General features: G+C 49.9%; 1 protein-coding gene across 2 annotated transcripts; it reads left to right on the plus strand.

Moving 5' to 3' along the window:
* Positions 1 to 426: 426 nt before the first annotated feature.
* LOC142908084 (myelin-associated glycoprotein-like) lies at positions 427 to 18,092 on the plus strand. 2 transcript variants are annotated; one of them, XM_076058274.1, is made up of 13 exons: positions 427 to 832; positions 7,866 to 7,931; positions 8,279 to 8,641; positions 9,501 to 9,872; positions 11,112 to 11,393; positions 12,003 to 12,332; positions 12,807 to 13,091; positions 13,195 to 13,461; positions 13,656 to 13,754; positions 14,474 to 14,679; positions 14,866 to 14,983; positions 15,169 to 15,272; positions 15,531 to 18,092. In XM_076058274.1, the coding sequence occupies exons 2-13, from the start codon at positions 7,871 to 7,873 to the stop codon at positions 15,690 to 15,692; spliced, it is 2,649 nt and encodes an 882-aa protein (XP_075914389.1). In that variant the 5' UTR covers positions 427 to 832; positions 7,866 to 7,870; the 3' UTR covers positions 15,693 to 18,092. The 2 variants fall into 2 exon arrangements, with proteins under 2 accessions (XP_075914389.1, XP_075914390.1); XM_076058275.1 differs by lacking the exon at positions 427 to 832 and adding an exon at positions 3,447 to 4,469.
* The last annotated feature ends 2,330 nt before the right edge of the window (positions 18,093 to 20,422 follow it).

A 20,422-nucleotide genomic window follows, 5' to 3' on the forward strand; every position in this document is an offset into this window, starting at 1 on the left:
GAATGGCAGCTTGCCATCTTTCTCCACTTCCATGGTGAATTCGATGGATGGGTGTCTGGAATTGATGTGGTCTAGGAAATGGTTCAATGCTGGGAGGCCATGTGGCCAAATGACGAAAGTATCATCCACATATCTCTTCTACAGGGAAGGACGAAGGGTGGATGTCTAGATGGCGTCTGATTCACACTTCTCCATGAAAACATTGGCTATCACTGGTGATAAGGGGGAACCCATAGGGGTACCCTCATTTTGTTTTTAGAAGGTACCATTGCAGGTAAATTAAGTGTTGGTGAGGCAGTGCCTACTGGTAACCTGGGCAAGTCGCCTGCCCAGGGTCGAAAGAAACCCTCGCAGCTGCAGGTAGTGACGTCGCAAGCCTTACTCTTCTGCTGACAGGAGGGAATTTCAAGAGGACTGCGCTCATCGCTGTATTTATGCACACGCTGCATGCGGCTTGCGGCATGGGGGGGGTGACACCAGAGCAGTCGCTGCCGGGAAGCGTGGAAAGAAGAAGTGGTGGAGAATCGCGAAGCAAAAGCAAAACGAGGCAGCCTCGCCGCATTGCCCCACTGCCCGATGCCTTCTTTGACCCCTTCAACTCGCATCGAGCCGTGGGTGCAGTGAGAGCTCTGGTCTCTCCGGTACACGGCCAAACGGGACCCTAGAGGACGCGGGATCACCTCATCCGGAAGGACGACTTCTAGACCCACACCGTCTGCTCTAGCACCATCTCTTCCACAACAACCTCCTCCAGAACCAGCCCCTTCCACAAGACCGCCTCTTCCAGAGTCACCACCTCAATTCTAATACCAGTCCCTCCACCAGCTTGCAGGCAAGTTGACTCGACTATGTATGGTTAACATGTAAGAATGTAAGAAACACTGATTCATCTACCGAGGAAGATTTTGTAAGATTTGTGAGGGTTTGTGTGTAGCCAGCCAGTGTAGTGAGCCTGTCTTTGTAGTGAGCCTGTTTGTGTATCGAGTATGTCTATCTTGTGAGCATGTCTGTGGGGTCAGCATTCCTTAGTCGTGAGCAAGCCTTTCACTGTAGTGAGTCTGTCTGTGTAGCGAGCCTGTCTGTGTAGTGAGTCAGTCTGTATAGTGAGCCTGTCTGTGTAGTGAGTCTGTCTGTGTAGTGAGTCTGTCTGTGTAGTGAGTCAGTCTGTGTAGTGAGTCAGTCTGTGTAGTGAGTCAGTCTGTGTAGTGAGTCTGACTGTGTAGTGAGTCAGTCTGTGTAGTGAGTCTGTCTGTGTAGTGAGTCAGTCTGTGTAGTGAGTCAGTCTGTGTAGTGAGTCAGTCTGTGTAGTGAGTCAGTCTGTGTAGTGAGTCTGACTGTGTAGTGAGTCAGTCTGTGTAGTGAGTCTGTCTGTGTAGTGAGTCAGTCTGTGTAGTGAGTCAGTCTGTGTAGTGAGTCAGTCTGTGTAGTGAGTCAGTCTGTGTAGTGATTCAGTCTGTGTAGTGAGTCTGTCTGTGTAGTGAGTCTGTCTGTGTAGTGAGTCTGTCTGTGTAGTGAGTCTGTCTGTGTAGTCAGCCTTTTTTTGTGTCGTGAGCCTGTCTGTTTCATGAGTTTGTATGTATACTGAGCATGTCAGTGTAGTGAACCTGTCAGTGTAGTGAGCATATCTGTGTAGTTATGTATATATTGTATTTTGGAAAAAATGAAAAGAAAAAATATAAATATGTCAATTACGAATTTATGCTAATGTATATAATTATGAAAATTATGTAAATATGCAAATTAGGTTCGATTAATAGTTCATATTATTATTATTGGCTTGGCTTCGTTGTCTAGGGTTATATTACCAATCGTGATAACACAATGATTCTCGCTTTAACTTTTACTGATGATATGTTTTAGTGTGTCTATGTCCGGTCTCAGGATTCAGATCTCTCCACTCAGATTCTTCTGTGTTAAGCAACTTTAATATCTAAAAAAAACACTATAATATGCGAACACAATTATGATCAGAATTGCCACCACAGTACTTCTGTAGCTGTCCTACTCATCGAGCCGTACAATTAACCCTCAATGGTTACGTTGTTAAAACTGAGCGATAGAACAATGGGCTAACTCCTCAGAGTAGCGCGACAATACACGTCGATAGGAAAAAAGTCCTCAAAATGACAATATTCATCCGGAACCGCGCTAAAGAAACATGCCCAATGGCAAAAGTAGACATCAATGAATTCATTGATAAGATTCTTCAATTAAAGAAATGTCCCGAAACAATAGTGTTCTTGTGAGTGTGTAGGTTTGGTTAACAGATGCTTATCAATTGGTATCAATAAATTCATTGTTAAGATTATGCAATTAAAGAAATAGAAATGACTCAAATACTTCTAAACGACCGTATTCATGCAACTCAAGGGACAGAACAATGCTTTTCAAGATCAGCTAGTAGTTAACACACCACCTTGGGATGGCAACCCTTTTCGAAAGACAAAAAAAACTTCTTGTAACAATCTAATTCGTGCCAAAATGCGCGTTGTGTGTGTGGGAGGACAGTCACGACGAGGTCCAATAATTATAGCGGGCAGTATGGTTTGAGTTGTCCACCTCCTCTTCCTGCTCACTGTGGTTCTGATGAGTCAGTGGCTTCCGCGGTGCAGCGTTCCTTGTACCGAAAATAACTCAGGTCCCCAGCTGGCGTGTGTGTGTGTGCGTGTGTGTGTGCGCGTGTGCGTGTGTGTGCGTGTGTGCGCGTGTGTGTGTGTGCGTGTGTGTGACCTGGTCAAGGCCTATGATACCATCAGTAGGCCTGGGCTCTGGGTTGTTCTTCGTGCTTTTGGAGTCCCTGACCCTCTGCTCGCGATCATTAAGGACCTTCATGATGGTGAGCGGGCCCGGGTAAAACTACGTGGCCGGGAGTCAGAGCCATTCCCTGTACACCTTGGGGTGCGACAGGGATGTCCTCTGGCTCCCACATTATTTAACATCTATTTTGACCACGTGGTTCGTGAAGCCTTCAATAGCTGTACCGGGGGAATCTCCATATGGTACAGATATAATGGGAGGCTAATCGATGCCCGGGTGCGGTCAAGGGATGGCTCCCTATTGCTCAACCACGTTATGTATGCTGATGACTTGGTAATAGCTGCTCAGTCAGAGGAGGAGTTGGAGACGCTGCTGCTGAGACTGGAGCGTGCCACTAAGAGGTGGGGCCTTACCATCAGCCCCACCAAAACTAAGCACCTGCCTGGGTATTTTGTACCATCGGACACTCCACCCCCACAACTCCCAATCGGTGATGGGGCAGTTGTGGAGAGAGTGGAGAGTTTCCCATACCTGGGCAGTGTGCTTATGACTGGCTCCAGTTTAACAGCAGAGGTCTCACTCCGAATCAGTCGAGCGGCAATATCTTTTCATCGGTTGCGTAACGCTGTGTGGAAGCTACCTGGTCTGTCGCTCCGCACTAAGCTTCAGGTCTTCTCGGCCACGGTCATTCCCTCCCTTCTCTACGCTTGCGAAACGTGGACCCCCCTAATGGAACATCTTCGCCGGTTAGAAACATTTAGGCTGGCCTGCCTACGATCCATCCTGGGTTTAACCAGACTGGATTGTGTGAGGAGCTCACAAATCCTTGAAAGATCTGGGCAAGGTCCCATCGGTGAGCTCCTCCGGCAGGCAAGGCTGCGATGGCTGGGCCATGTAGCCCGCATGCCCAGCCACCGCATGCCGAAACAGCTTTTGTTCGGCCGGATTGAGGGGGCTAAGCGGGCGCGGCACGGGCTAGAAAAGAGATGGAGTGATGTGGTACAGGAGGACGTGGAGCTGAGTGGACTTGCCGATGACTGGTACCAGCGGTGTCAAGATCGGCCTCTGTGGAGGAGGCTCGTGAAGGATGCTACTGGGCAGTTGGAGGTAGTCGCCCTCCAACAACAACGGAGGGCGGAGGAGCGACGCTCAGAACAACGAGCGGAGCGCCGGGTGGCTAAAGCACAGCAGGTTGGCACAGTAGGGGGCACAGGTGGTGCATCAGCCAGTCATCTCAGTCAGTCGACCCGTGGCACCTGGGTCTGCCCCGTGACCTCCTGCCAGCGGGCGTTCGACACTTCACGTGGCCTCAGGGTGCACATAGCCTGGCACAAGCGTCGTGGTGACGTCACCGCCACTTAGTGGCGAATGGCGGTTGTTGTTGTTGTTGCGTGTGTGTGCGAGTGTGTGTGTGTGTGTACACGAGTGTGTGTGTCGAACACACAGAGCTCTCGGCTTCGCCGTCAGTCTCTCTCCCCCGCTGGGGTGGTTGCTGAGTCTGCACGCTGCTACACGCTGGCGCCCGTGCTGGCAGGGCTGATGGGTCCGGCTCCGCCTGCGTAGCTGTGCGGGATCGTCCCATCGCCAGAGAGCGCTCGCAGCTCGTCCGCGGTGCTGCAGCGCGTCACCCCCCTTGGCACCAGGCACCGTCGGCCCTTGAGCTCGACCTTCGCTGGAGTGTGCTCGGGGGCTTCCGAGTCACCACACCCGTGGTTAGTCGTCAGCCGCTGCGCTGCTGCTGGTCCTGTGAGTAGCAGCAGCTGGCTTTGCGCGACCTTCCTCCAGGAGGGCTCCTGCTGTGCGCTGCTCCTCGCTCACTCTCCAAAAGCCGAACAATGAGGGCGAACGCCTCTTTAGTTCCTGGCAACTCTTGGCGAACCACAGTTTTATATGATAAATGTATTCGCACACCTCTTAGCTTCTCACAACTCTGATAGATTAGTGCAATACAACTTCTGGCAGTCGTTGACTCTGCAAGCGACTCAAAACATCAGGACGAATGTAGAACGAAACTTTCAGCGATGCTCCGTCTGTCAGCGCTGAACTCAAGACTTAGCAAGACATCGCCCCTCTCCTCTGCAAGACTCGACACCCATGGTTGATTTCGAGGACCACACCCCGGAGCTTGCCGTTGCAGGACTGATTTGGGTGGATCGAATTCTTTGATATATCTGAGATGTTCCGCCTCCGGCTCGTCTTCTCACAAAGGACGGGAATTTCCTTGATTTTGCTCCTCGGCCTGTGATTGGTCGGTTTCCTCTCGCGAAGGAACAACTGTTCTTATGATTGTGACCGGTCGTCCGGTGTACGTGTGTGTGTGTCTGTCCGTTCAAATTGATTGAAGTAATTTCGTAAGTCACATCAAGGCCCGGCTTCTGTCCTCTTCTTTCAGCATGAACCTCATGGCCTGTGGACGCAGATGCTCTCAATTGCCACTAAGTGTCGTTATGCCTGCAGTTTTAGCACTTTCTGCAGTAATTAACCTACTGATGTCTTTTGTGTGGCCGAGGTGGGGGTGGGGGGTTGTTTGGCCTTTTGTTGTCTCGAGGGAGCAGTTCACAGGTATGTGTCACTGCATTTTTTACGTAAAAATAGCCAATATCAGTCTTTATATGTTTTTGGAAAAGGCATGTATACAACAGTGAGTCAGTCTGTGTAGTGAGTCAGTCTGTGTAGTGAGTCAGTCTGTGTAGTGAGTCTGTCTGTGTAGTGAGTCTGTGTAGTGAGTCTGACTGTGTAGTGAGTCAGTCTGTGTAGTGAGTCAGTCTGTGTAGTGAGTCAGTCTGTGTAGTGAGTCAGTCTGTTTAGTGAGCCAGTCAGTGTAGTGAGTCAGTCAGTGTAGTGAGTCAGTCTGTGTAGTGAGCCAGTCTGTGTAGTGAGTCAGTCTGTGTAGTGAGTCAGTCTGTGTAGTGAGTCTGTGTAGTGAGTCTGTCTGTGTAGTGAGTCTATCTGTGTAGTGAGCCTGTCTGTGTAGTGAGTAAGTCTGTGTAGTGAGCCAGTCAGTGTAGTGAGTCTGTCTGTGTAGTGAGTCAGTCAGTGTAGTGAGTCAGTCTGTGTAGTGAGTCAGTCTGTGTAGTGAGCCAGTCAGTATAGTGAGTCAGTCTGTGTAGTGAGTCTGTCTGTATAGTGAGTCAGTCTGTGTAGTGAGTCAGTCTGTGTAGTGAGCCAGTCAGTGTAGTGAGTCAGTCTGTGTAGTGAGTCAGTCTGTGTAGTGAGTCTGTCTGTGTAGTGAGTCTGTGTAGTGAGTCTGTCTGTGTAGTGAGCCAGTCAGTGTAGTGAGTCAGTCTGTGTAGTGAGTCAGTCTGTGTAGTGAGTCTGTCTGTGTAGTGAGTCTGTGTAGTGAGTCTGTCTGTGTAGTGAGTCTGTGTAGTGAGTCAGTCTGTGTAGTGAGCCAGTCAGTTTAGTGAGTCAGTCTGTGTAGTGAGCCAGTCAGTGTAGTGAGTCAGTCTGTGTAGTGAGTCAGTCTGTGTAGTGAGTCAGTCTGTGTAGTGAGTCTGACTGTGTAGTGAGTCAGTCTGTGTAGTGAGTCAGTCTGTGTAGTGAGTCAGTCTGTGTAGTGAGTCTGTGTAGTGAGTCTGTGTAGTGAGTCAGTCTGTGTAGTGAGTCAGTCTGTGTAGTGAGTCTGACTGTGTAGTGAGTCAGTCTGTGTAGTGAGTCAGTCTGTGTAGTGAGTCTGTCTGTGTAGTGAGTCAGTCTGTGTAGTGAGTCAGTCTGTGTAGTGAGTCTGTCTGTGTAGTGAGTCAGTCTGTGTAGTGAGCCAGTCAGTGTAGTGAGTCAGTATGTGTAGTGAGCCAGTCTGTGTAGTGAGTCAGTCTGTGTAGTGAGTCAGTCTGTGTAGTGAGTCAGTCTTTGTAGTGAGTCAGTCTGTATAGTGAGTCAGTCTGTGTAGTGAGTCAGTCTGTGTAGTGAGCCAGTCAGTGTAGTGAGTCAGTATGTGTAGTGAGTCAGTCTGTGTAGTGAGCCTGTCTGTGTAGTGAGTCAGTCTGTGTAGTGAGTCAGTCTGTGTAGTGAGTCTGTCTGTGTAGTGAGTCAGTCTGTGTAGTGAGTCAGTCTTTGTAGTGAGTCAGTCTGTGTAGTGAGCCTGTCTGTGTAGTGAGTCAGTCTGTGTAGTGAGTCTGTCTGTGTAGTGAGTCAGTCTGTGTAGTGAGTCAGTCTGTGTAGTGAGTCAGTCTGTCTAGTGAGCCGGTCAGTGTAGTGAGCCAGTCAGTGTAGTGAGCCAGTCTGTGTAGTGAGTCAGTCTGTGTAGTGAGCCAGTCAGTGTAGTGAGTCAGTCTGTGTAGTGAGTCAGTCTGTGTAGTGAGCCGGTCAGTGTAGTGAGCCAGTCAGTTTAGTGAGCCAGTCTGTGTAGTGAGTCAGTCTGTGTAGTGAGTCAGTCTGTGTAGTGAGTCAGTCTGTCTAGTGAGTCAGTCTGTGTAGTGAGTCTGTCTGTGTAGTGAGTCAGTCTGTGTAGTGAGTCTGTCTGTGTAGTGAGTCAGTCTGTGTAGTGAGTCAGTCTGTGTAGTGAGTCAGTCTGTGTAGTGAGCCAGTCTGTGTAGTGAGTCAGTCTGTGTAGTGAGTCAGTCTGTGTAGTGAGTCTGTGTAGTGAATCTGACTGTGTAGTGAGTCAGTCTGTGTAGTGAGTCAGTCTGTGAAGTGAGTCAGTCTGTGTAGTGAGTCTGTCTGTGTAGTGAGTCAGTCTGTGTAGTGAGTCTGTCTGTGTAGTGAGTCTGACTGTGTAGTGAGTCAGTCTGTGTAGTGAGTCAGTCTGTGTAGTGAGTCTGTGTAGTGAGTCAGTCTGTGTAGTGAGTCTGTCTGTATAGTGAGTCAGTCTGTGTAGTGAGTCAGTCTGTGTAGTGAGTCAGTCTGTGTACTGAGTCAGTCTGTGTAGTGAGCCAGTCTGTGTACTGAGTCAGTCTGTGTAGTGAGCCAGTCTGTGTAGTGAGTCAGTCTGTGCAGTGAGTCAGTCTGTGTAGTGAGTCTGTCTGTGTAGTGAGTCAGTCTGTGTAGTGAGTCAATCTGTGTAGTGAGTCAGTCTGTGTAGTGAGTCAGTCTGTGTAGTGAGTCAGTCTGTGTAGTGAGTCAGTCTGTGTAGTGAGTCTGTCTGTGTAGTGAGTCTGTCTGTGTTGCAGGCCTGATGGGAGTGTTCCAGACCAGCCTCCTCCTGTGCCTTCTCAGTGGAAGCCTCCATCTGCACGGTGACTCTCGATACCTCTTCACATCTCCTCTTTCTCTCCATCTCTTCCCCATCTCCGCTCTCACCATAACGTGGCAGGCTCCTCTGCCTCCAGTGCATGAGGAGTTGTCCTGGCTGTCCCCGAAGCCGCAGTGCTTTCTCTCAACACGGAGCCACCTCATGAGGGCGTCTCTCACTCGCTCGGAGGCATCTCACCGCTACTCGTGTCCACGTGGGACGTGTGTCCACTCGTCACGAGTGTCTGTGTGCACGTGATCACGCACCGCCTATTAGCGCAGTTGCCTACTTACTATGCGACATCACTGTGACGCGACTTTCCGTGTGTCCCCTCGTGTCTTGTGCTCTCAGAGGCTGCAGGCGATGCTTGGGGAGTAAACTACGAGCAGTTGCTGGTGACTGCAACAGAGGAAGCAGAGGTGGAACTCCCCTGCCGGTTCTGGTTCCCCTCAGGAGAAGGAAACGTTGCACGAGTCAGGTGGACGAGAGATGGCACTGCAGCCACAGCAGATAACATCGTCTACAGCTCCACGTCAACAGGGGTGGCTGTGACCTACAGCTTGCGGACCTCCTTGAGCAGAGATCTCAGCAGCGGTAGCTGCGTTCTCAAGATCAAGAATGTCGCAGTCTCAGATGCCACCACCTACTACTTCAGATTTGAGTTGGAGACCCAGGGGTACACTGGGACACCAGGAGTTCAGCTTCGTGTGAAATGTACGCCTACAGCTGCAGGATACAATAACATTAATTTATCATGAGCTCTCTTGTTGCTTGCGTAATCATTTATATGGAATCGACCCGCTTTCATCTTCTCGGATAATGTTTTAAAATACTTTATGTATTTTATGCATTAACCTTCGTGACTTGCTTCCCGTTTATCCATTTTATATTCCTATTATTTGCCAATGTAAATTGGTGACCTGCCCCTAATGGACATTTGTCTACAAGAGCTTCATAGCTCATCGGATTCCTCCACTCTAAAAAGAGATTCTGAGTCTGATATTCAGGGGAAGGAGTAAGCAGTAGGATGAATTAGGCGCTTCGATGGCGCGACATCTCCAAGTGCCCCACGGAGTTTCATGAATGCGACTGTGGTCGCTGATGCCGGAATCCACGGCCACTCGGCCCTGCAGGGGCAGACGCGGCAGCGGAGAAGTTCTCCCTTAAAAACTTCATCGGGCGCTTCCGTGACTGCAGGAATTGCTCTTTGGTCTTTCGGTAAAGTCCACGTAGAAAGAGAAAATAATAAACTAAATAATAGCATACGACGTTTCCATTGCAACACAAGCAATCATCATCAGGTACAAATGATAGAGAAAACAAACCTCGTAAACTTAGAAGTATAATGCAATACAGCACAGAGAGTCGGCTAACATAACAGTCAACACCCTAACTGGTTGATTACGTTCTTCCAAAGATTGCTAAATTTAAGAGAGAGAGCTCAAACAGAACCGGAGACACACAGACATCCACACAAGCAGAGAGAGATAACAGAGACTCACAGAGAGAGAGAGACACACACATAGGCACACAGTTCACCGCCATGTGTACGGTAACTGTGCGTCTCTCACAGGTGGTGCTGGGTTGACTGCTGCCTTTGCGAGCTACGGACACTCGCTGGGGGTGCGGGAGGGAGACCGGGCGCTGCTGCCCTGCGCCTTCTGCTTCTCGTGGAGTCGCCGTGACCACAGCTTGCAGGGCTACTGGCTCATTAACAATGCCTTTGACGAGACAAGGGCAGAGAACATTGTCTACAGCTCAGTGAGGAACACCAGCCACATAGCGGAGTACAGGGGGAGAGTGGCGCTGGTGGGGAGTCTGAGCTCGGGGAGCTGCTCCCTGGAGATCAGAGACGCGATGAAGAGAGACTCGATGACATATTTCTTCCGCGCTAAAGTCGACGATGGAACTCAGTTCAGTGAAAAATCAGGGATTACAATTACAGGTACGGAACATTCCATGACTCTTTCCCGAGCAGTAAACAACTAAAGAGGCATTACCACGTCCATGGTAAACAAATTAAAACTCGCGTTCGTGTCTAGAGGCGAATGTAGGCGGTGCGAGAACCGCCCGCAGTTGAACATTGTTCTGCCAATGGCAAAGTTCGCGTTGTGTGAGCTCCACAGTCTGTAGCCTGCCCCTCGCCTCCTCTCTCACCTCTGGGAGACTGGGTCAGAATGTTTAAGGCCACGGCATTAAAAAGTGGATCACCAAATTTGCGGGTGAAAGTGAACTTGTATTGAACCCTGTGTGTTAAAAGCAGATGTCAGGTATACATTGCATTTCCCTGGTGCCAAGCCCAGCAAAGAAGGCATCCTTGCTGTTCAAACGGCGGTTATAGTCGATTATTAGCAGTCAAGGAAACCCCTTCAGAATGAAAGTGTTCTTTACAAACTTTATTTACACTCATTAACCCCCAATGAGACATCTCGGTACAGCGGTAACCCCTCTCATCTGGAAACACTGAGACGAGTGAACACTTACAATGTGCACCCAAAAGGGCCTCTTCCACGTGACCGACTGCAGCCCCGCCCACCACGCCCCACGTGGTGCAGACCACGTGGGGCTGAACAACAGCCGCGTGCTGTGCCCTGCGTCCAGTCACTGTAGGTCCCCACCGCCCAGCCAGACCAAGAACCCTTTACCATCACGAGGTCAGAGTTCGTGGATGTGCTGCTGCGTCTGTGCAGAGCGCGAGGCTGCGCTCCCAGGACTGCCTCTACCGATACGCGGGGCCATGTGCCCGCAGTGCTGAGCTCTGTGCACACTGGCTGCCAGGAGATGGCGGAACTGCTATGGAATCCTGAATCTATCAGTGCGGAGCTATGAGTGTTTGACCCACGTACGCACGATTTCCTCTCACTTGCCAAAATATAAATCATGGGGTTGGCCAAACATCTCAATGTGAGGGTTCAATGTAAAAGTCTTGTGACTCGGGGAGGCTTTCCTAGCTAAATAGAGGATATTATTATTATTACTGGCCCGTCCCTGTGAGTCCAGTGTGAGCGTTCATCAGGGAGAGCTGTCACTTGTGATACATTTATACCCCTTCATAACCATCAAAGTAGTTTTGATGCGGTATCATAACCATGATACCGTTCCTCTGCTTAGCACGGTTGGCTACGTACGGTGCGAAGGAAGTTCAACATACATGGTTCTTGTTGTAAAAAATTTTTTGTCTCAGTCTTTAACAGATCATTCACTCCAGACATTGAGGGAAGCAAGAGACTGATCGAGAAAGTGGGGACACGAGCCACTCTGAACTGCAGAACCACGAACTCCCAGCAAGCAGACAACTTTAAGTGGTGGAAGTACAGATCAGATGGCCAGTACGAGAGTTTGTTTGAGAGAAGCAGTCTGCTGACCTTGGAAGCTGTGGCTGTAACAGACGTGGGCTGGTACGGATGTGAAGTGACGAGCCCCAACACAAACAGCAAATATTCATGGACGGCGCTGCAGGTTTTCTGTAAGTGATCACTCCTCAGAAGAGTGACAAAGGACATTCAAGTGTGTGTTGCGTGAGTACTGTGTGTGCTATGTGATTACTGTGTGTATTGTGTGTTTACTGTGTGTGTCGTGTGATTAGTGTGTGTGATGTGTGTTTACTGTGTGTGTGATTACTGTGTGTGATGTGTGATTACTGTGTGTGTCGTGTGATTACTGTGTGTGATGTGTGATTACTGTGTGTGCTGTGTGATTACTGTGTGTGTGGTTACTGTGTGTGATGTGTGATTACTGTGTGTGATGTGTGGTTACTGTGTGTGATGTGTGATTACTGTTTGTGCTGAATGGTTATTATGGATGCTGTGTGGTTCCTGTGTGTGCTGTGATGTGAGGTTTGGTTGTTGTGTTTTCCCAGTTTGTACACCATTAACATAATTACAGGCATATATATATTTAAATTCCAGTATTTTAGTACTATTTGGGATAATATATTTTTTATTAATTGTGTAGTGATCCTTGCTCCAAGTATGTACGATTGCCTCCGTGCATTGTGGATAATGTTCTGGACTGTCAATATCACTCTTCCTGTCCATGTCAACTCATGTCAGTAACCAATGCCCCTTGTCTTCAGCCTTTCCACCGGCCCAGTCAGAGCTCCGTGCCACCGTGCCGGCCACCCTGGGCTGCAGCGTGGACGCCGTGGTCCTCATGGACTCTGTCACTGTCCGCTGGCTCCTGGTCGACGCCGTCAAGTGGACAAACTCAAGTGGACAAACTAAGTTCAACACGTGGACAAACTCAACCTCCCCGAGTCAATCTCCAGCAGACGGGACGTTCACCGCGACGAGCTGGCTCAGCTTCACCCCGTCAGCCGAGGACCATGGAAGGAGATGTCGCTGTGAAGCCTCGGGAGGCGACCTGGCCTCAACGATGGTCCAAGAATTCATCCTGCACGTGAAGTGTGAGTGTCCATCAGTGGTTGTTGTCCTTGTGTTTAGATTCGTGCACAGACTGTGCCACTGTGGTGCTATGAATGGCACAGTAATTGCTGGCTTTGTTCGATGCCCTCCAGTGTCTGTAAGTCACTTAATTGCTTGAGGTGAGATAACACAGGCGATCATCGCTGCTGAACGTGACAGAAACTGAACAGGCGCCTTTAGTCCGTACACAGGGCCAGGTGACCTGAGACGCAGAGCTCCTCAGAGCCAGCACGGGACAACCCTTCTGGGCAGACAGTAAATGCTGTGAGTCTGGCAGATAGAGCCTCGACAGATGACTCCGTCTATACGGTCACCAAGTCCCACTCACTGAGCACTGTGTGGCTGCACAAGGGAGTAATGAGAGGCTCCCTCTCCTCTCCCAACCACTTGTCAAGACGTTCCTCTGCTCAGGGTTCAGGGTGCTTGTTGAACGCATCTCACGCTTTTGTTGACAGACGCCCCGGTCAACACAACGGCATCTGTTCATTCTGCTCCTCGTCTCCCGAGTGTGGAGTCTGGTGACGACGTCACCTTGAAGTGCCTCGCCCACGGTAACCCGAGTCCTACGTCGTTCAACTGGACCAGGGAGCCACCAAATCGCCGCCAGCTCCTCCATAATCACACAGACGGCGCCTGGCTCCTGAAGAACGTCACGGCGGAGGACTCGGGGCGCTACGTCTGCGTGGCGTCCAACAGCGAGGGTCCCGGGACTCCCGCTCACCTCGACCTGGACGTGCTGTGTGAGTCACGGCAGCAGAACCTCGCCACGCAGCATGATCCTGTGTCAGTGCGCAATGAACGAACGAGTGAACGAGTGACTGGCGGATCCTTCTCTGTTGACAGATGCACCGGTGTTGGTGAACGTGTCTCAGGATGAGACGTGTGGGGGTGGAGGTGACCTGTGCCTCCTCTGTGAGGTGAAGGCGAATCCTCGTGCCACCATCACCTGGAGGCACGTGGGGAGCGATGCATCAGAATGGACCCAGACCCAGGATGGGGATGGAACCAAGACCCGGAGCTCCGTGGTCATGAAGCGATCACAGGAGCAGAATGTGACTTGCGTGGCATCTAACAAAATCGACAACACTGAGGCCGTGTTTCACATTAAAGGTGAATTTGAATTCACTCACTCTATTTCATGCATTGCTTCGATCATTTATTGATTTACTTGCTCAGCGTTTTACTCATTCACGGTTGCAGTCATTCTGGGTTTTTTTTTCTCTCATTCACGTGCTTTGTGAGGTTACTGCTTACAAAACGAGAGCAGCAATAATAATAATGAGGGAGAATGTGGATTGTGTTAGGGCCGGTGTCTGCATCCTGGCCCGTGCACGTGGCGACCGGTGTGGCGGTCGCCCTCCTCCTGCTGCTGCTTCTCTCCGCGCTCTGCTGGCGAGGAGGAGGTGCGGTGAGACACCCAGCTGCCAGAGCCTTTCTGCGAACCATAACTGAGAACTTCCTCGGCGTGAAGTGCGATGAGGACAGCTCCCTAATGCAGGCGTCACACACAGACTGTGGGGAGTGGACACGAGTGGTGTGACGCAGGCAGTGGACACGAGTGGTGTGATGCAGGCAGTGGGGAGTGGACACGAGTGGTGTGACGCAGGCAGTGGACACGAGTGGTGTGACGCAGGCAGTGGACACGAGTGGTGTGATGCAGGGAGTGGGGAGTGTGTGACAATCCTCTGTAGGGTTCAAACTTCTCTGCTCCATGACCCCAGTGGCTGCCTGCAGGCCTCTTCAGGATCCCAGCCTCAAGGCTCAGGTCACGAGGCCCTTTTGCTGGCCGGTGACGGGGGGTGGGGCACGCTCACGTCGCTGCAAAGGCTAATGGTGACCTTTGACCTATGTGTTTTTATACCCTTGCAGTTCCGGCAAGTGAACATTGTAGAACACTTTCGCACCATTGCCACTCGTCGGCATGGTGATGGCCGTTAGAGTCACATCCCCTGTGATATAGGACCAATTGGATATCTGTTCAATAACAATGTTCAACACGTGTACGTGCGTCACTGTGTCAGTGTGTTCAGCCACGATGGCTCTGTGAGGCCTGGGTGTGAGAGTCTCCCACGCTCGATTGGAGCATTTCTGACGTCGCTCACGCTGACTTGTCCCGCCCCAGTGCTGGCCGCCGTGATGAAACGTAACGAGCCGGAGCCGGCTGCTCTCTTCCAACTCGGAGACCACACGGGGCCTGACGGAGGTGCAATGGAGGCTCACGACAGGGTGGCGCAGCCCAGGGCGGATGGATCGGCAGGAGATGGGGCCCTGTCCATGGCAGTCTCCCAGTTGCCACTCTACTGCAACCTGCGGAGGGAGCTGGACCCGGTACAGAAACAATGAGCAGATTTATTCGCATTAAAAAAATGGCAGTCAGGCATTCACCTTCAAAGAAGGGGATTGAGGGAAGGGAGAGGATTTGGACACAGCGCAAATAGTCACGATAAAAGAGTTGAATGAGATAACGACGTGAATGTTGATTCCAATGTTTCGCGCTCTGCATCCCGGTGACAGGGCCCCTGCTCTCAGCCACACCCCCGTGTACATCTCCCTGGTGACTCAGCGGGGCCCTCAGTGCCAAATGCCAACGCCGACTGCTTATACAGCTTCGTGGGCATGGCCGCCCAGGCTGGTGAGGGGCCTCATGGCACACTGTGGATACCTTTGCCTGGTTCCAAACACCACATACCACACACGCTCTACCCGCCACCCACAGTGCACACACCACGCATACCACAGTGCCGGCTGTCAGGATGAGGGCCTAAAGGCTGCAGGCTATCGCTGTGCATCTGACGTGCGTGGTGATTCTCTCAACAGAGGAACCTCAGCCCGGGGCCCTGTACAGCGAAGTGAACCGCAAGCGAGCCACGCCAGGGCCCACAAGCGGGGAGGCCACCGTCTACAGCACAGTGCGCCCGACGGTGAGCCCTGCTCGAACCCTCAGCTCCCACTGGCTCCCTGATACTGGTCATGCCTGGTACCCACTCGTCCAATGCCCGCTGGTCCAATCCAGTCCGTGGCTCCGACAAGATCCTAACACTTGTGTATCCTAAAATGAACGCATCCTTAAACTTGACAAACGTAGTGTGAATTGAAATCTGTAAAGTTGTGTTGCTTTCGACGACTCCGTGTGTGCTGTTGGACACCACCGCCATGTGCCCGTGCTGTGGGGTGAGCAGGGCGCTGGTGGCCACCACGGTTCATCTGCTAGCCTCAGCGGTGCTACAGCTGGAGAGGCAGGAGGGTCGGGGATCGCTGGCGGAGTTGGAGATGCGGATGAGCAGACGGAAGCGTTGGTGTACGCCAGCCTGGATTTTGGTGCAACTTCGGGTCTCCCTTGAGGGAATCGAATATCAAAAGCTGCTTCTGCGACATTGTCATACTACGCAGGTCATGGAGATGGTATAACCCTCGCGCAGCCAATGACTGGAGTGAACCCACACCTCATGTGCTCACCTTGAAATATAATGGGATAACTGCATTGAGCATGTCTGGTTAAATTATAGAATACGTACTGCACTTATCAGAGCCATCTGCTCGTGGTTTTCAACAGGAAATACATTTGCTGTGCTCTTCATCAATGATGCCACGAAGTCAAATGCCCACCAGAGGGATCCAGTATCAGAATCTTGATTTATCCTGGAGAAATCCGATGAGCTATGAAGCCCTTTTTCAAAGTTATCCGGTAGCCTACAGGATTGTGTTGGTGGTGTGCGCATAGCTCAGTTAGGGCCACTGCTGATTGGCTCGTGTGGCCTGTGAAGCTGAGCAGCTGGATCAGAGGTTCCAGACTGCTTACCAATTTGGATGAGAAGACGTTTATTGTGTATAAACTTGTCAGACAGTTATCTTAAATTTAGAATAAATAAAATCGTATATTTTGAGTGTTGAATCATCTTGTGAAAACAAAAGTCAAACAGATGACGCCTTTTGGCGTCATCTGGTCGAGCACCAATTGGGTCGAGTTTCAAGGACAATGCATATATTTCGATTTAAAGCTTTCGTGACTGCAAGGATTCATCTTCTTTGGTTCTTTCGGTAAAGTCACGTAGAATGAGAATAAAATAATAAATTGATAAAATAAAATAACACAATAATATTCTCACGACGTTTCGGCCACAACACAAGCGGCCTTCATCAGGTGAAGGGACGAGACTGTCTGGTAGGACAGCGCTGGAGTGAAAAAAGCCACGTTCAGATCACGACCTTTAAGCTGTGTCAGAAGAAACAAAGCGCCTTGACAAAGGAATTAGCATATAATTTAGCATTGAAATGGCCGAGTGATTAGCTTGTGACTGGTCACAGAAATGGCTATGTTAAAGTTAAAGCATACACATCCGCAGAGGCACCCCTTGACAAAGGAATTAGCATAGAATTTAGCATTGAAATAGCTAAGTTAAAGCATACACATCCACCGAGGCACCCCTTGACAAAGGAATTAGCATAGAATTTAGCATTGAAATAGCTGAGTGATTAGCTTGTAACTGGTCACAGAAATAGCTATGTTTAAAGTCAGAGCATACACATTCACCGAGGCACCTAGTACAAATCAAACAGAAGCATTTAGCATTGAAATAACTAGGCGAATTTAGCATTGAAATAACTGAGTGATTAGCTAGTGACTGGTCACAGAAATGGCTATGTTGAAGTCAAGGTCTACACATCTGAGCTATTCACAGTAACTGGGTATACAATACAATGTATAATGAATACTATATAGTGAACCAATAAAAAACTAAAATATAAATTACCTTAATGTTATCAATAAACTCTATATTCTCCAATCAGCTAAGCTACCAACAATAAGTCGTTATATATCACAATGCTATATGGCGAAAAAATGGGTGGATTCTTACCCTCAACTTTAGCAACACATAGCTATCCGTGTTGCTTATTTTATTCTCATTCTACGTGACTTTACCGAAAGAACCAAAGAAGATGAATCCTTGCAGTCACGAAAGCTTTAAATCGAAATATATGCATTGTCCTTGAAACTCGACCCAATTGGTGCATATATTATCATAGTATGTTTTTGTTTGCATTTTGACTGCAGGTATTGTGGTTAATGCAGACATGAATCTTCGTAAAAAGGTTTCAGTTTTGTTGCCAGAAAAAGGGGAAAAACCCTGTTATTAAAGCGTGGGTTTGTTGCTCTTGTGCGTGCGGCCAGGGGACTCACACCTACACTTTTCCGACTGTCGGGGAGCATGTGGCACCGAAGACTTCTCGTGTCAAACACATTGGGCAATGGAGGTCCTCAGCATGGGCCGGGTGGCTCTGTGGGGGTTTATTGAGCCATGGGTTAACGAGTTGAAAGGGGGAGTGTATTGGCGTCTTTTGATAGGTTTTGCTGCCTGTTTACTGGACAACTGATCCATTCACGAATAGGGTCGACTGTCCTGTAAAATGCAGTTTTTAGTTGACATTTTTTTTAAGTTTTAGAGATATTAGCTAAAGGGTTAAATGTAAAAAGACTTTGTTTTATTTGCTTGGGGAATGAGGCACTTCGGTGGTTCTAGCAACATCAACCTGAGGCTCCGAAACATCAGCATATGCAGAAAGAGGTGCAGTTGCATGAGTGTGGTATCAGGTTCTGGATGTTCACCAATTCAGACGATTGATCACGTGTCAACAAGTGTCCAGTTATGTGCTTTCGCGTCATTTTGGTGGAAGTATCCCAAAGCAAAAGTATTGTATCTTTGTTTTTTTTTTACGAGAATAAACTGAGTTTGCAACAATGACACGACGACTTGAGCACCACACCCGTGCATCCCAGCGGTTGTGAGGCTGTGGAGCGGCGCTCAGTTCCCCGGCCTTCGCACCACATTGCAGTTGTTTTTGCTGAAATTCGCGTCCTCTGCGAGAGCCACGTCCGTGCTGGGACGGCCCGGCCTCCCCGTTGACCTGGACGCGGTGACGTGGGGCGTCCGTAGTGGAGCCTCCGCGGGGCTGGTGGTTATCAGCAGCTAGTTGTGTAAAGGAATTTAACTTTGTTCTTGAGCTCTGCGCAGGCGCGCGTTTCGTGTTGGGCTTCCAAGAGGCTACACGAATTCTGTTACCGGACGTGGGGCAAGAAACTCAACACATCCATCAATAATGCTGCTTCGAAGGGAAACTGTATGTATTATCTATTTCATGTCTTAAAGATTTTGTATAGATTTTATTTGTTCTCTTGCACCACTGTCAAGGCAGTGTCATTAAATATTGTGCTTAACATTGTGCACTTAGCGTGCGGACTCGAGTCTTCTCCTCGGAGAGGGGGACTCGGCCGATCGCGACCGAATCGCGCTTGAGAAGATACTCATGGCGACACCGGGGTTACGTCGCGGCACCCGCGCTGATCTCACGACCGAGGTCTCGTGAGACTTGCGGCGATGTGGATGACGAACTCAGAGTATAACGCCTCTCTAAGCCAGACCAATTGTGGGGGGAGCCTTTCCCGTCATGGGCGATGTCCGACAATCTGCAAATAAATAACGCGGATTTATGAAATGTGAATGAGGTCCATGGTCTCATGGTTTGTGCCAGGGTTTCACACATTCTCCAAATCAAGTAAATTTATTTGGGCAACATTCCAAGGCAGTAGCAGCCACGAGAGGCCCTCCTGTGTGACCATTACACGGAGAGGCCAAGCTCGGGGGGCTCTTGTGCAAGAGCCCATTGAGGAGATCCGTTTGACCCTTTCTGGTTCACGGGATCACGGCGTGACCTAATCACCAACTCATGAAATCAAAGTTTGTGCTTTGATTTCATCCACGATGGCACCACGTGAGCTGACTGCCGTCCAACTGCTCCAGCATCGCCCATCCTCCGTTTCATGGAGCTTAGTTATCCAGTCCCCCCCCTTCTCTCTTCGATATGCCCCTCCCCAAAATTCTTGATCAGTTTCGTTTTCATCTTCTTTTGTTCATCACTTTTTATTACTTTCTCGGCCGCACGGATCTGCTGGCCTCGGCGTCCGAGCTTGGAGTCTGTCCTAGCCCGGGCTTGGAGTCCGTCCTGGCCGTGATCATCCTGGCTGCTCAGGCGCTTTTCCCTGGCTGCTGGCATCTTTTGTCGGTGCGCAGCCAGTGCACTGCCAGCATCCACTGCTGCTGCGGTGTGGTCGAAGCTCTTGGGCGAATCGGGCTCGGGCCGACCGTCCACGGACCCGGGCTTCCACTACCTGGGCCAGTGGCGTCCCTTACTGGTGCATCGCCGTCACTACACACACCCCCGTGTTGACGTGGCAGCTCTGCCTATAGTCTTGGTTCTTTCGGCAAAGTCACCACGTAGAAGGGAAACAATAAAATAATAAAAACATTAAACAATGAAATTCTCACGACGTTTCGACTGCAACACAAGCAATCATCATCATGTGTGAAAACCACAGCAAGAAAATTTGAAAAAAGTGGCGTTTTTTTTTTACGTTAGCACCACAGAGAGAGATTTGACAGTATGTTCAGATGGACGAGTCCATCTATGTTCGGAAAAGAGGAGGGGGGAGACGAAAATAATGGATGCGTTCTGAAAGTCACCGTAAGCGTGAACAATCAATTAAGACCCGAAATGTTTTATCAAATCCTTCCAATGATTGCTAAGCCAGAATCCATCTTCACGGTTGAAATTGTCTCTGTGTTTGTATATGTGGATAGCCTCATGAACGAATCTCTCATGGTAGCCAGATGGCTTGCAGAGAACCTCTGTCTTGGAAAAGTCAATGTCATGTGAGCCTACTGAATTATAACAGTGATCCGCCACGGCCGAGGTGTTGGTCCTACCGTGTTTAAGGTCTGCTTTGTGTTCACGGATGCGGTCCGAGACATGTCGTTTGGTTTCTCCAATGTAACTACTACCACAGAGGCAACTTAGTTTGCAGACGGCAGGGTACTGTATGTCCGTAATCACATCTTTATGTTGCCGCTTTATGTTGCGGCTTTCTTCCTCCTCAACAGGGTTTGCGCCTGCCTTCGCTGCCGCTGTCGCCTCATGGCTGCCTCTAGGGCCAACTGCGCGGGTTGAATTGCGCAAGCATCCAACCTGCTGTGCGTGAGCTGTTTGCCAGGAAGATTTCAAGTGCTGACGCTGCAGC

The sequence above is a fragment of the Petromyzon marinus genome (assembly GCF_048934315.1).
Source record: "Petromyzon marinus isolate PM22_M1 ecotype Great Lakes invasive population chromosome 70 unlocalized genomic scaffold, UKy_Petmar_22M1.pri1.0 chr70_unloc.1, whole genome shotgun sequence".
NCBI lineage: Eukaryota > Metazoa > Chordata > Hyperoartia > Petromyzontiformes > Petromyzontidae > Petromyzon > Petromyzon marinus.

Coding starts and splice junctions, on each gene's coding strand:
- LOC142908084 (XM_076058274.1), top strand. CDS start 7,871: ATGGGAGTGTTCCAGACCAGCCTCCTCCTGTGCCTTCTCAGTGGAAGC. Junction 13,755..14,473: donor GCTCTGCTGGCGAGGAGGAG/GTGCGGTGAGAC, acceptor GTCCCGCCCCAG/TGCTGGCCGCCGTGATGAAA. Junction 14,680..14,865: donor TGCGGAGGGAGCTGGACCCG/GTACAGAAACAA, acceptor TCCCGGTGACAG/GGCCCCTGCTCTCAGCCACA.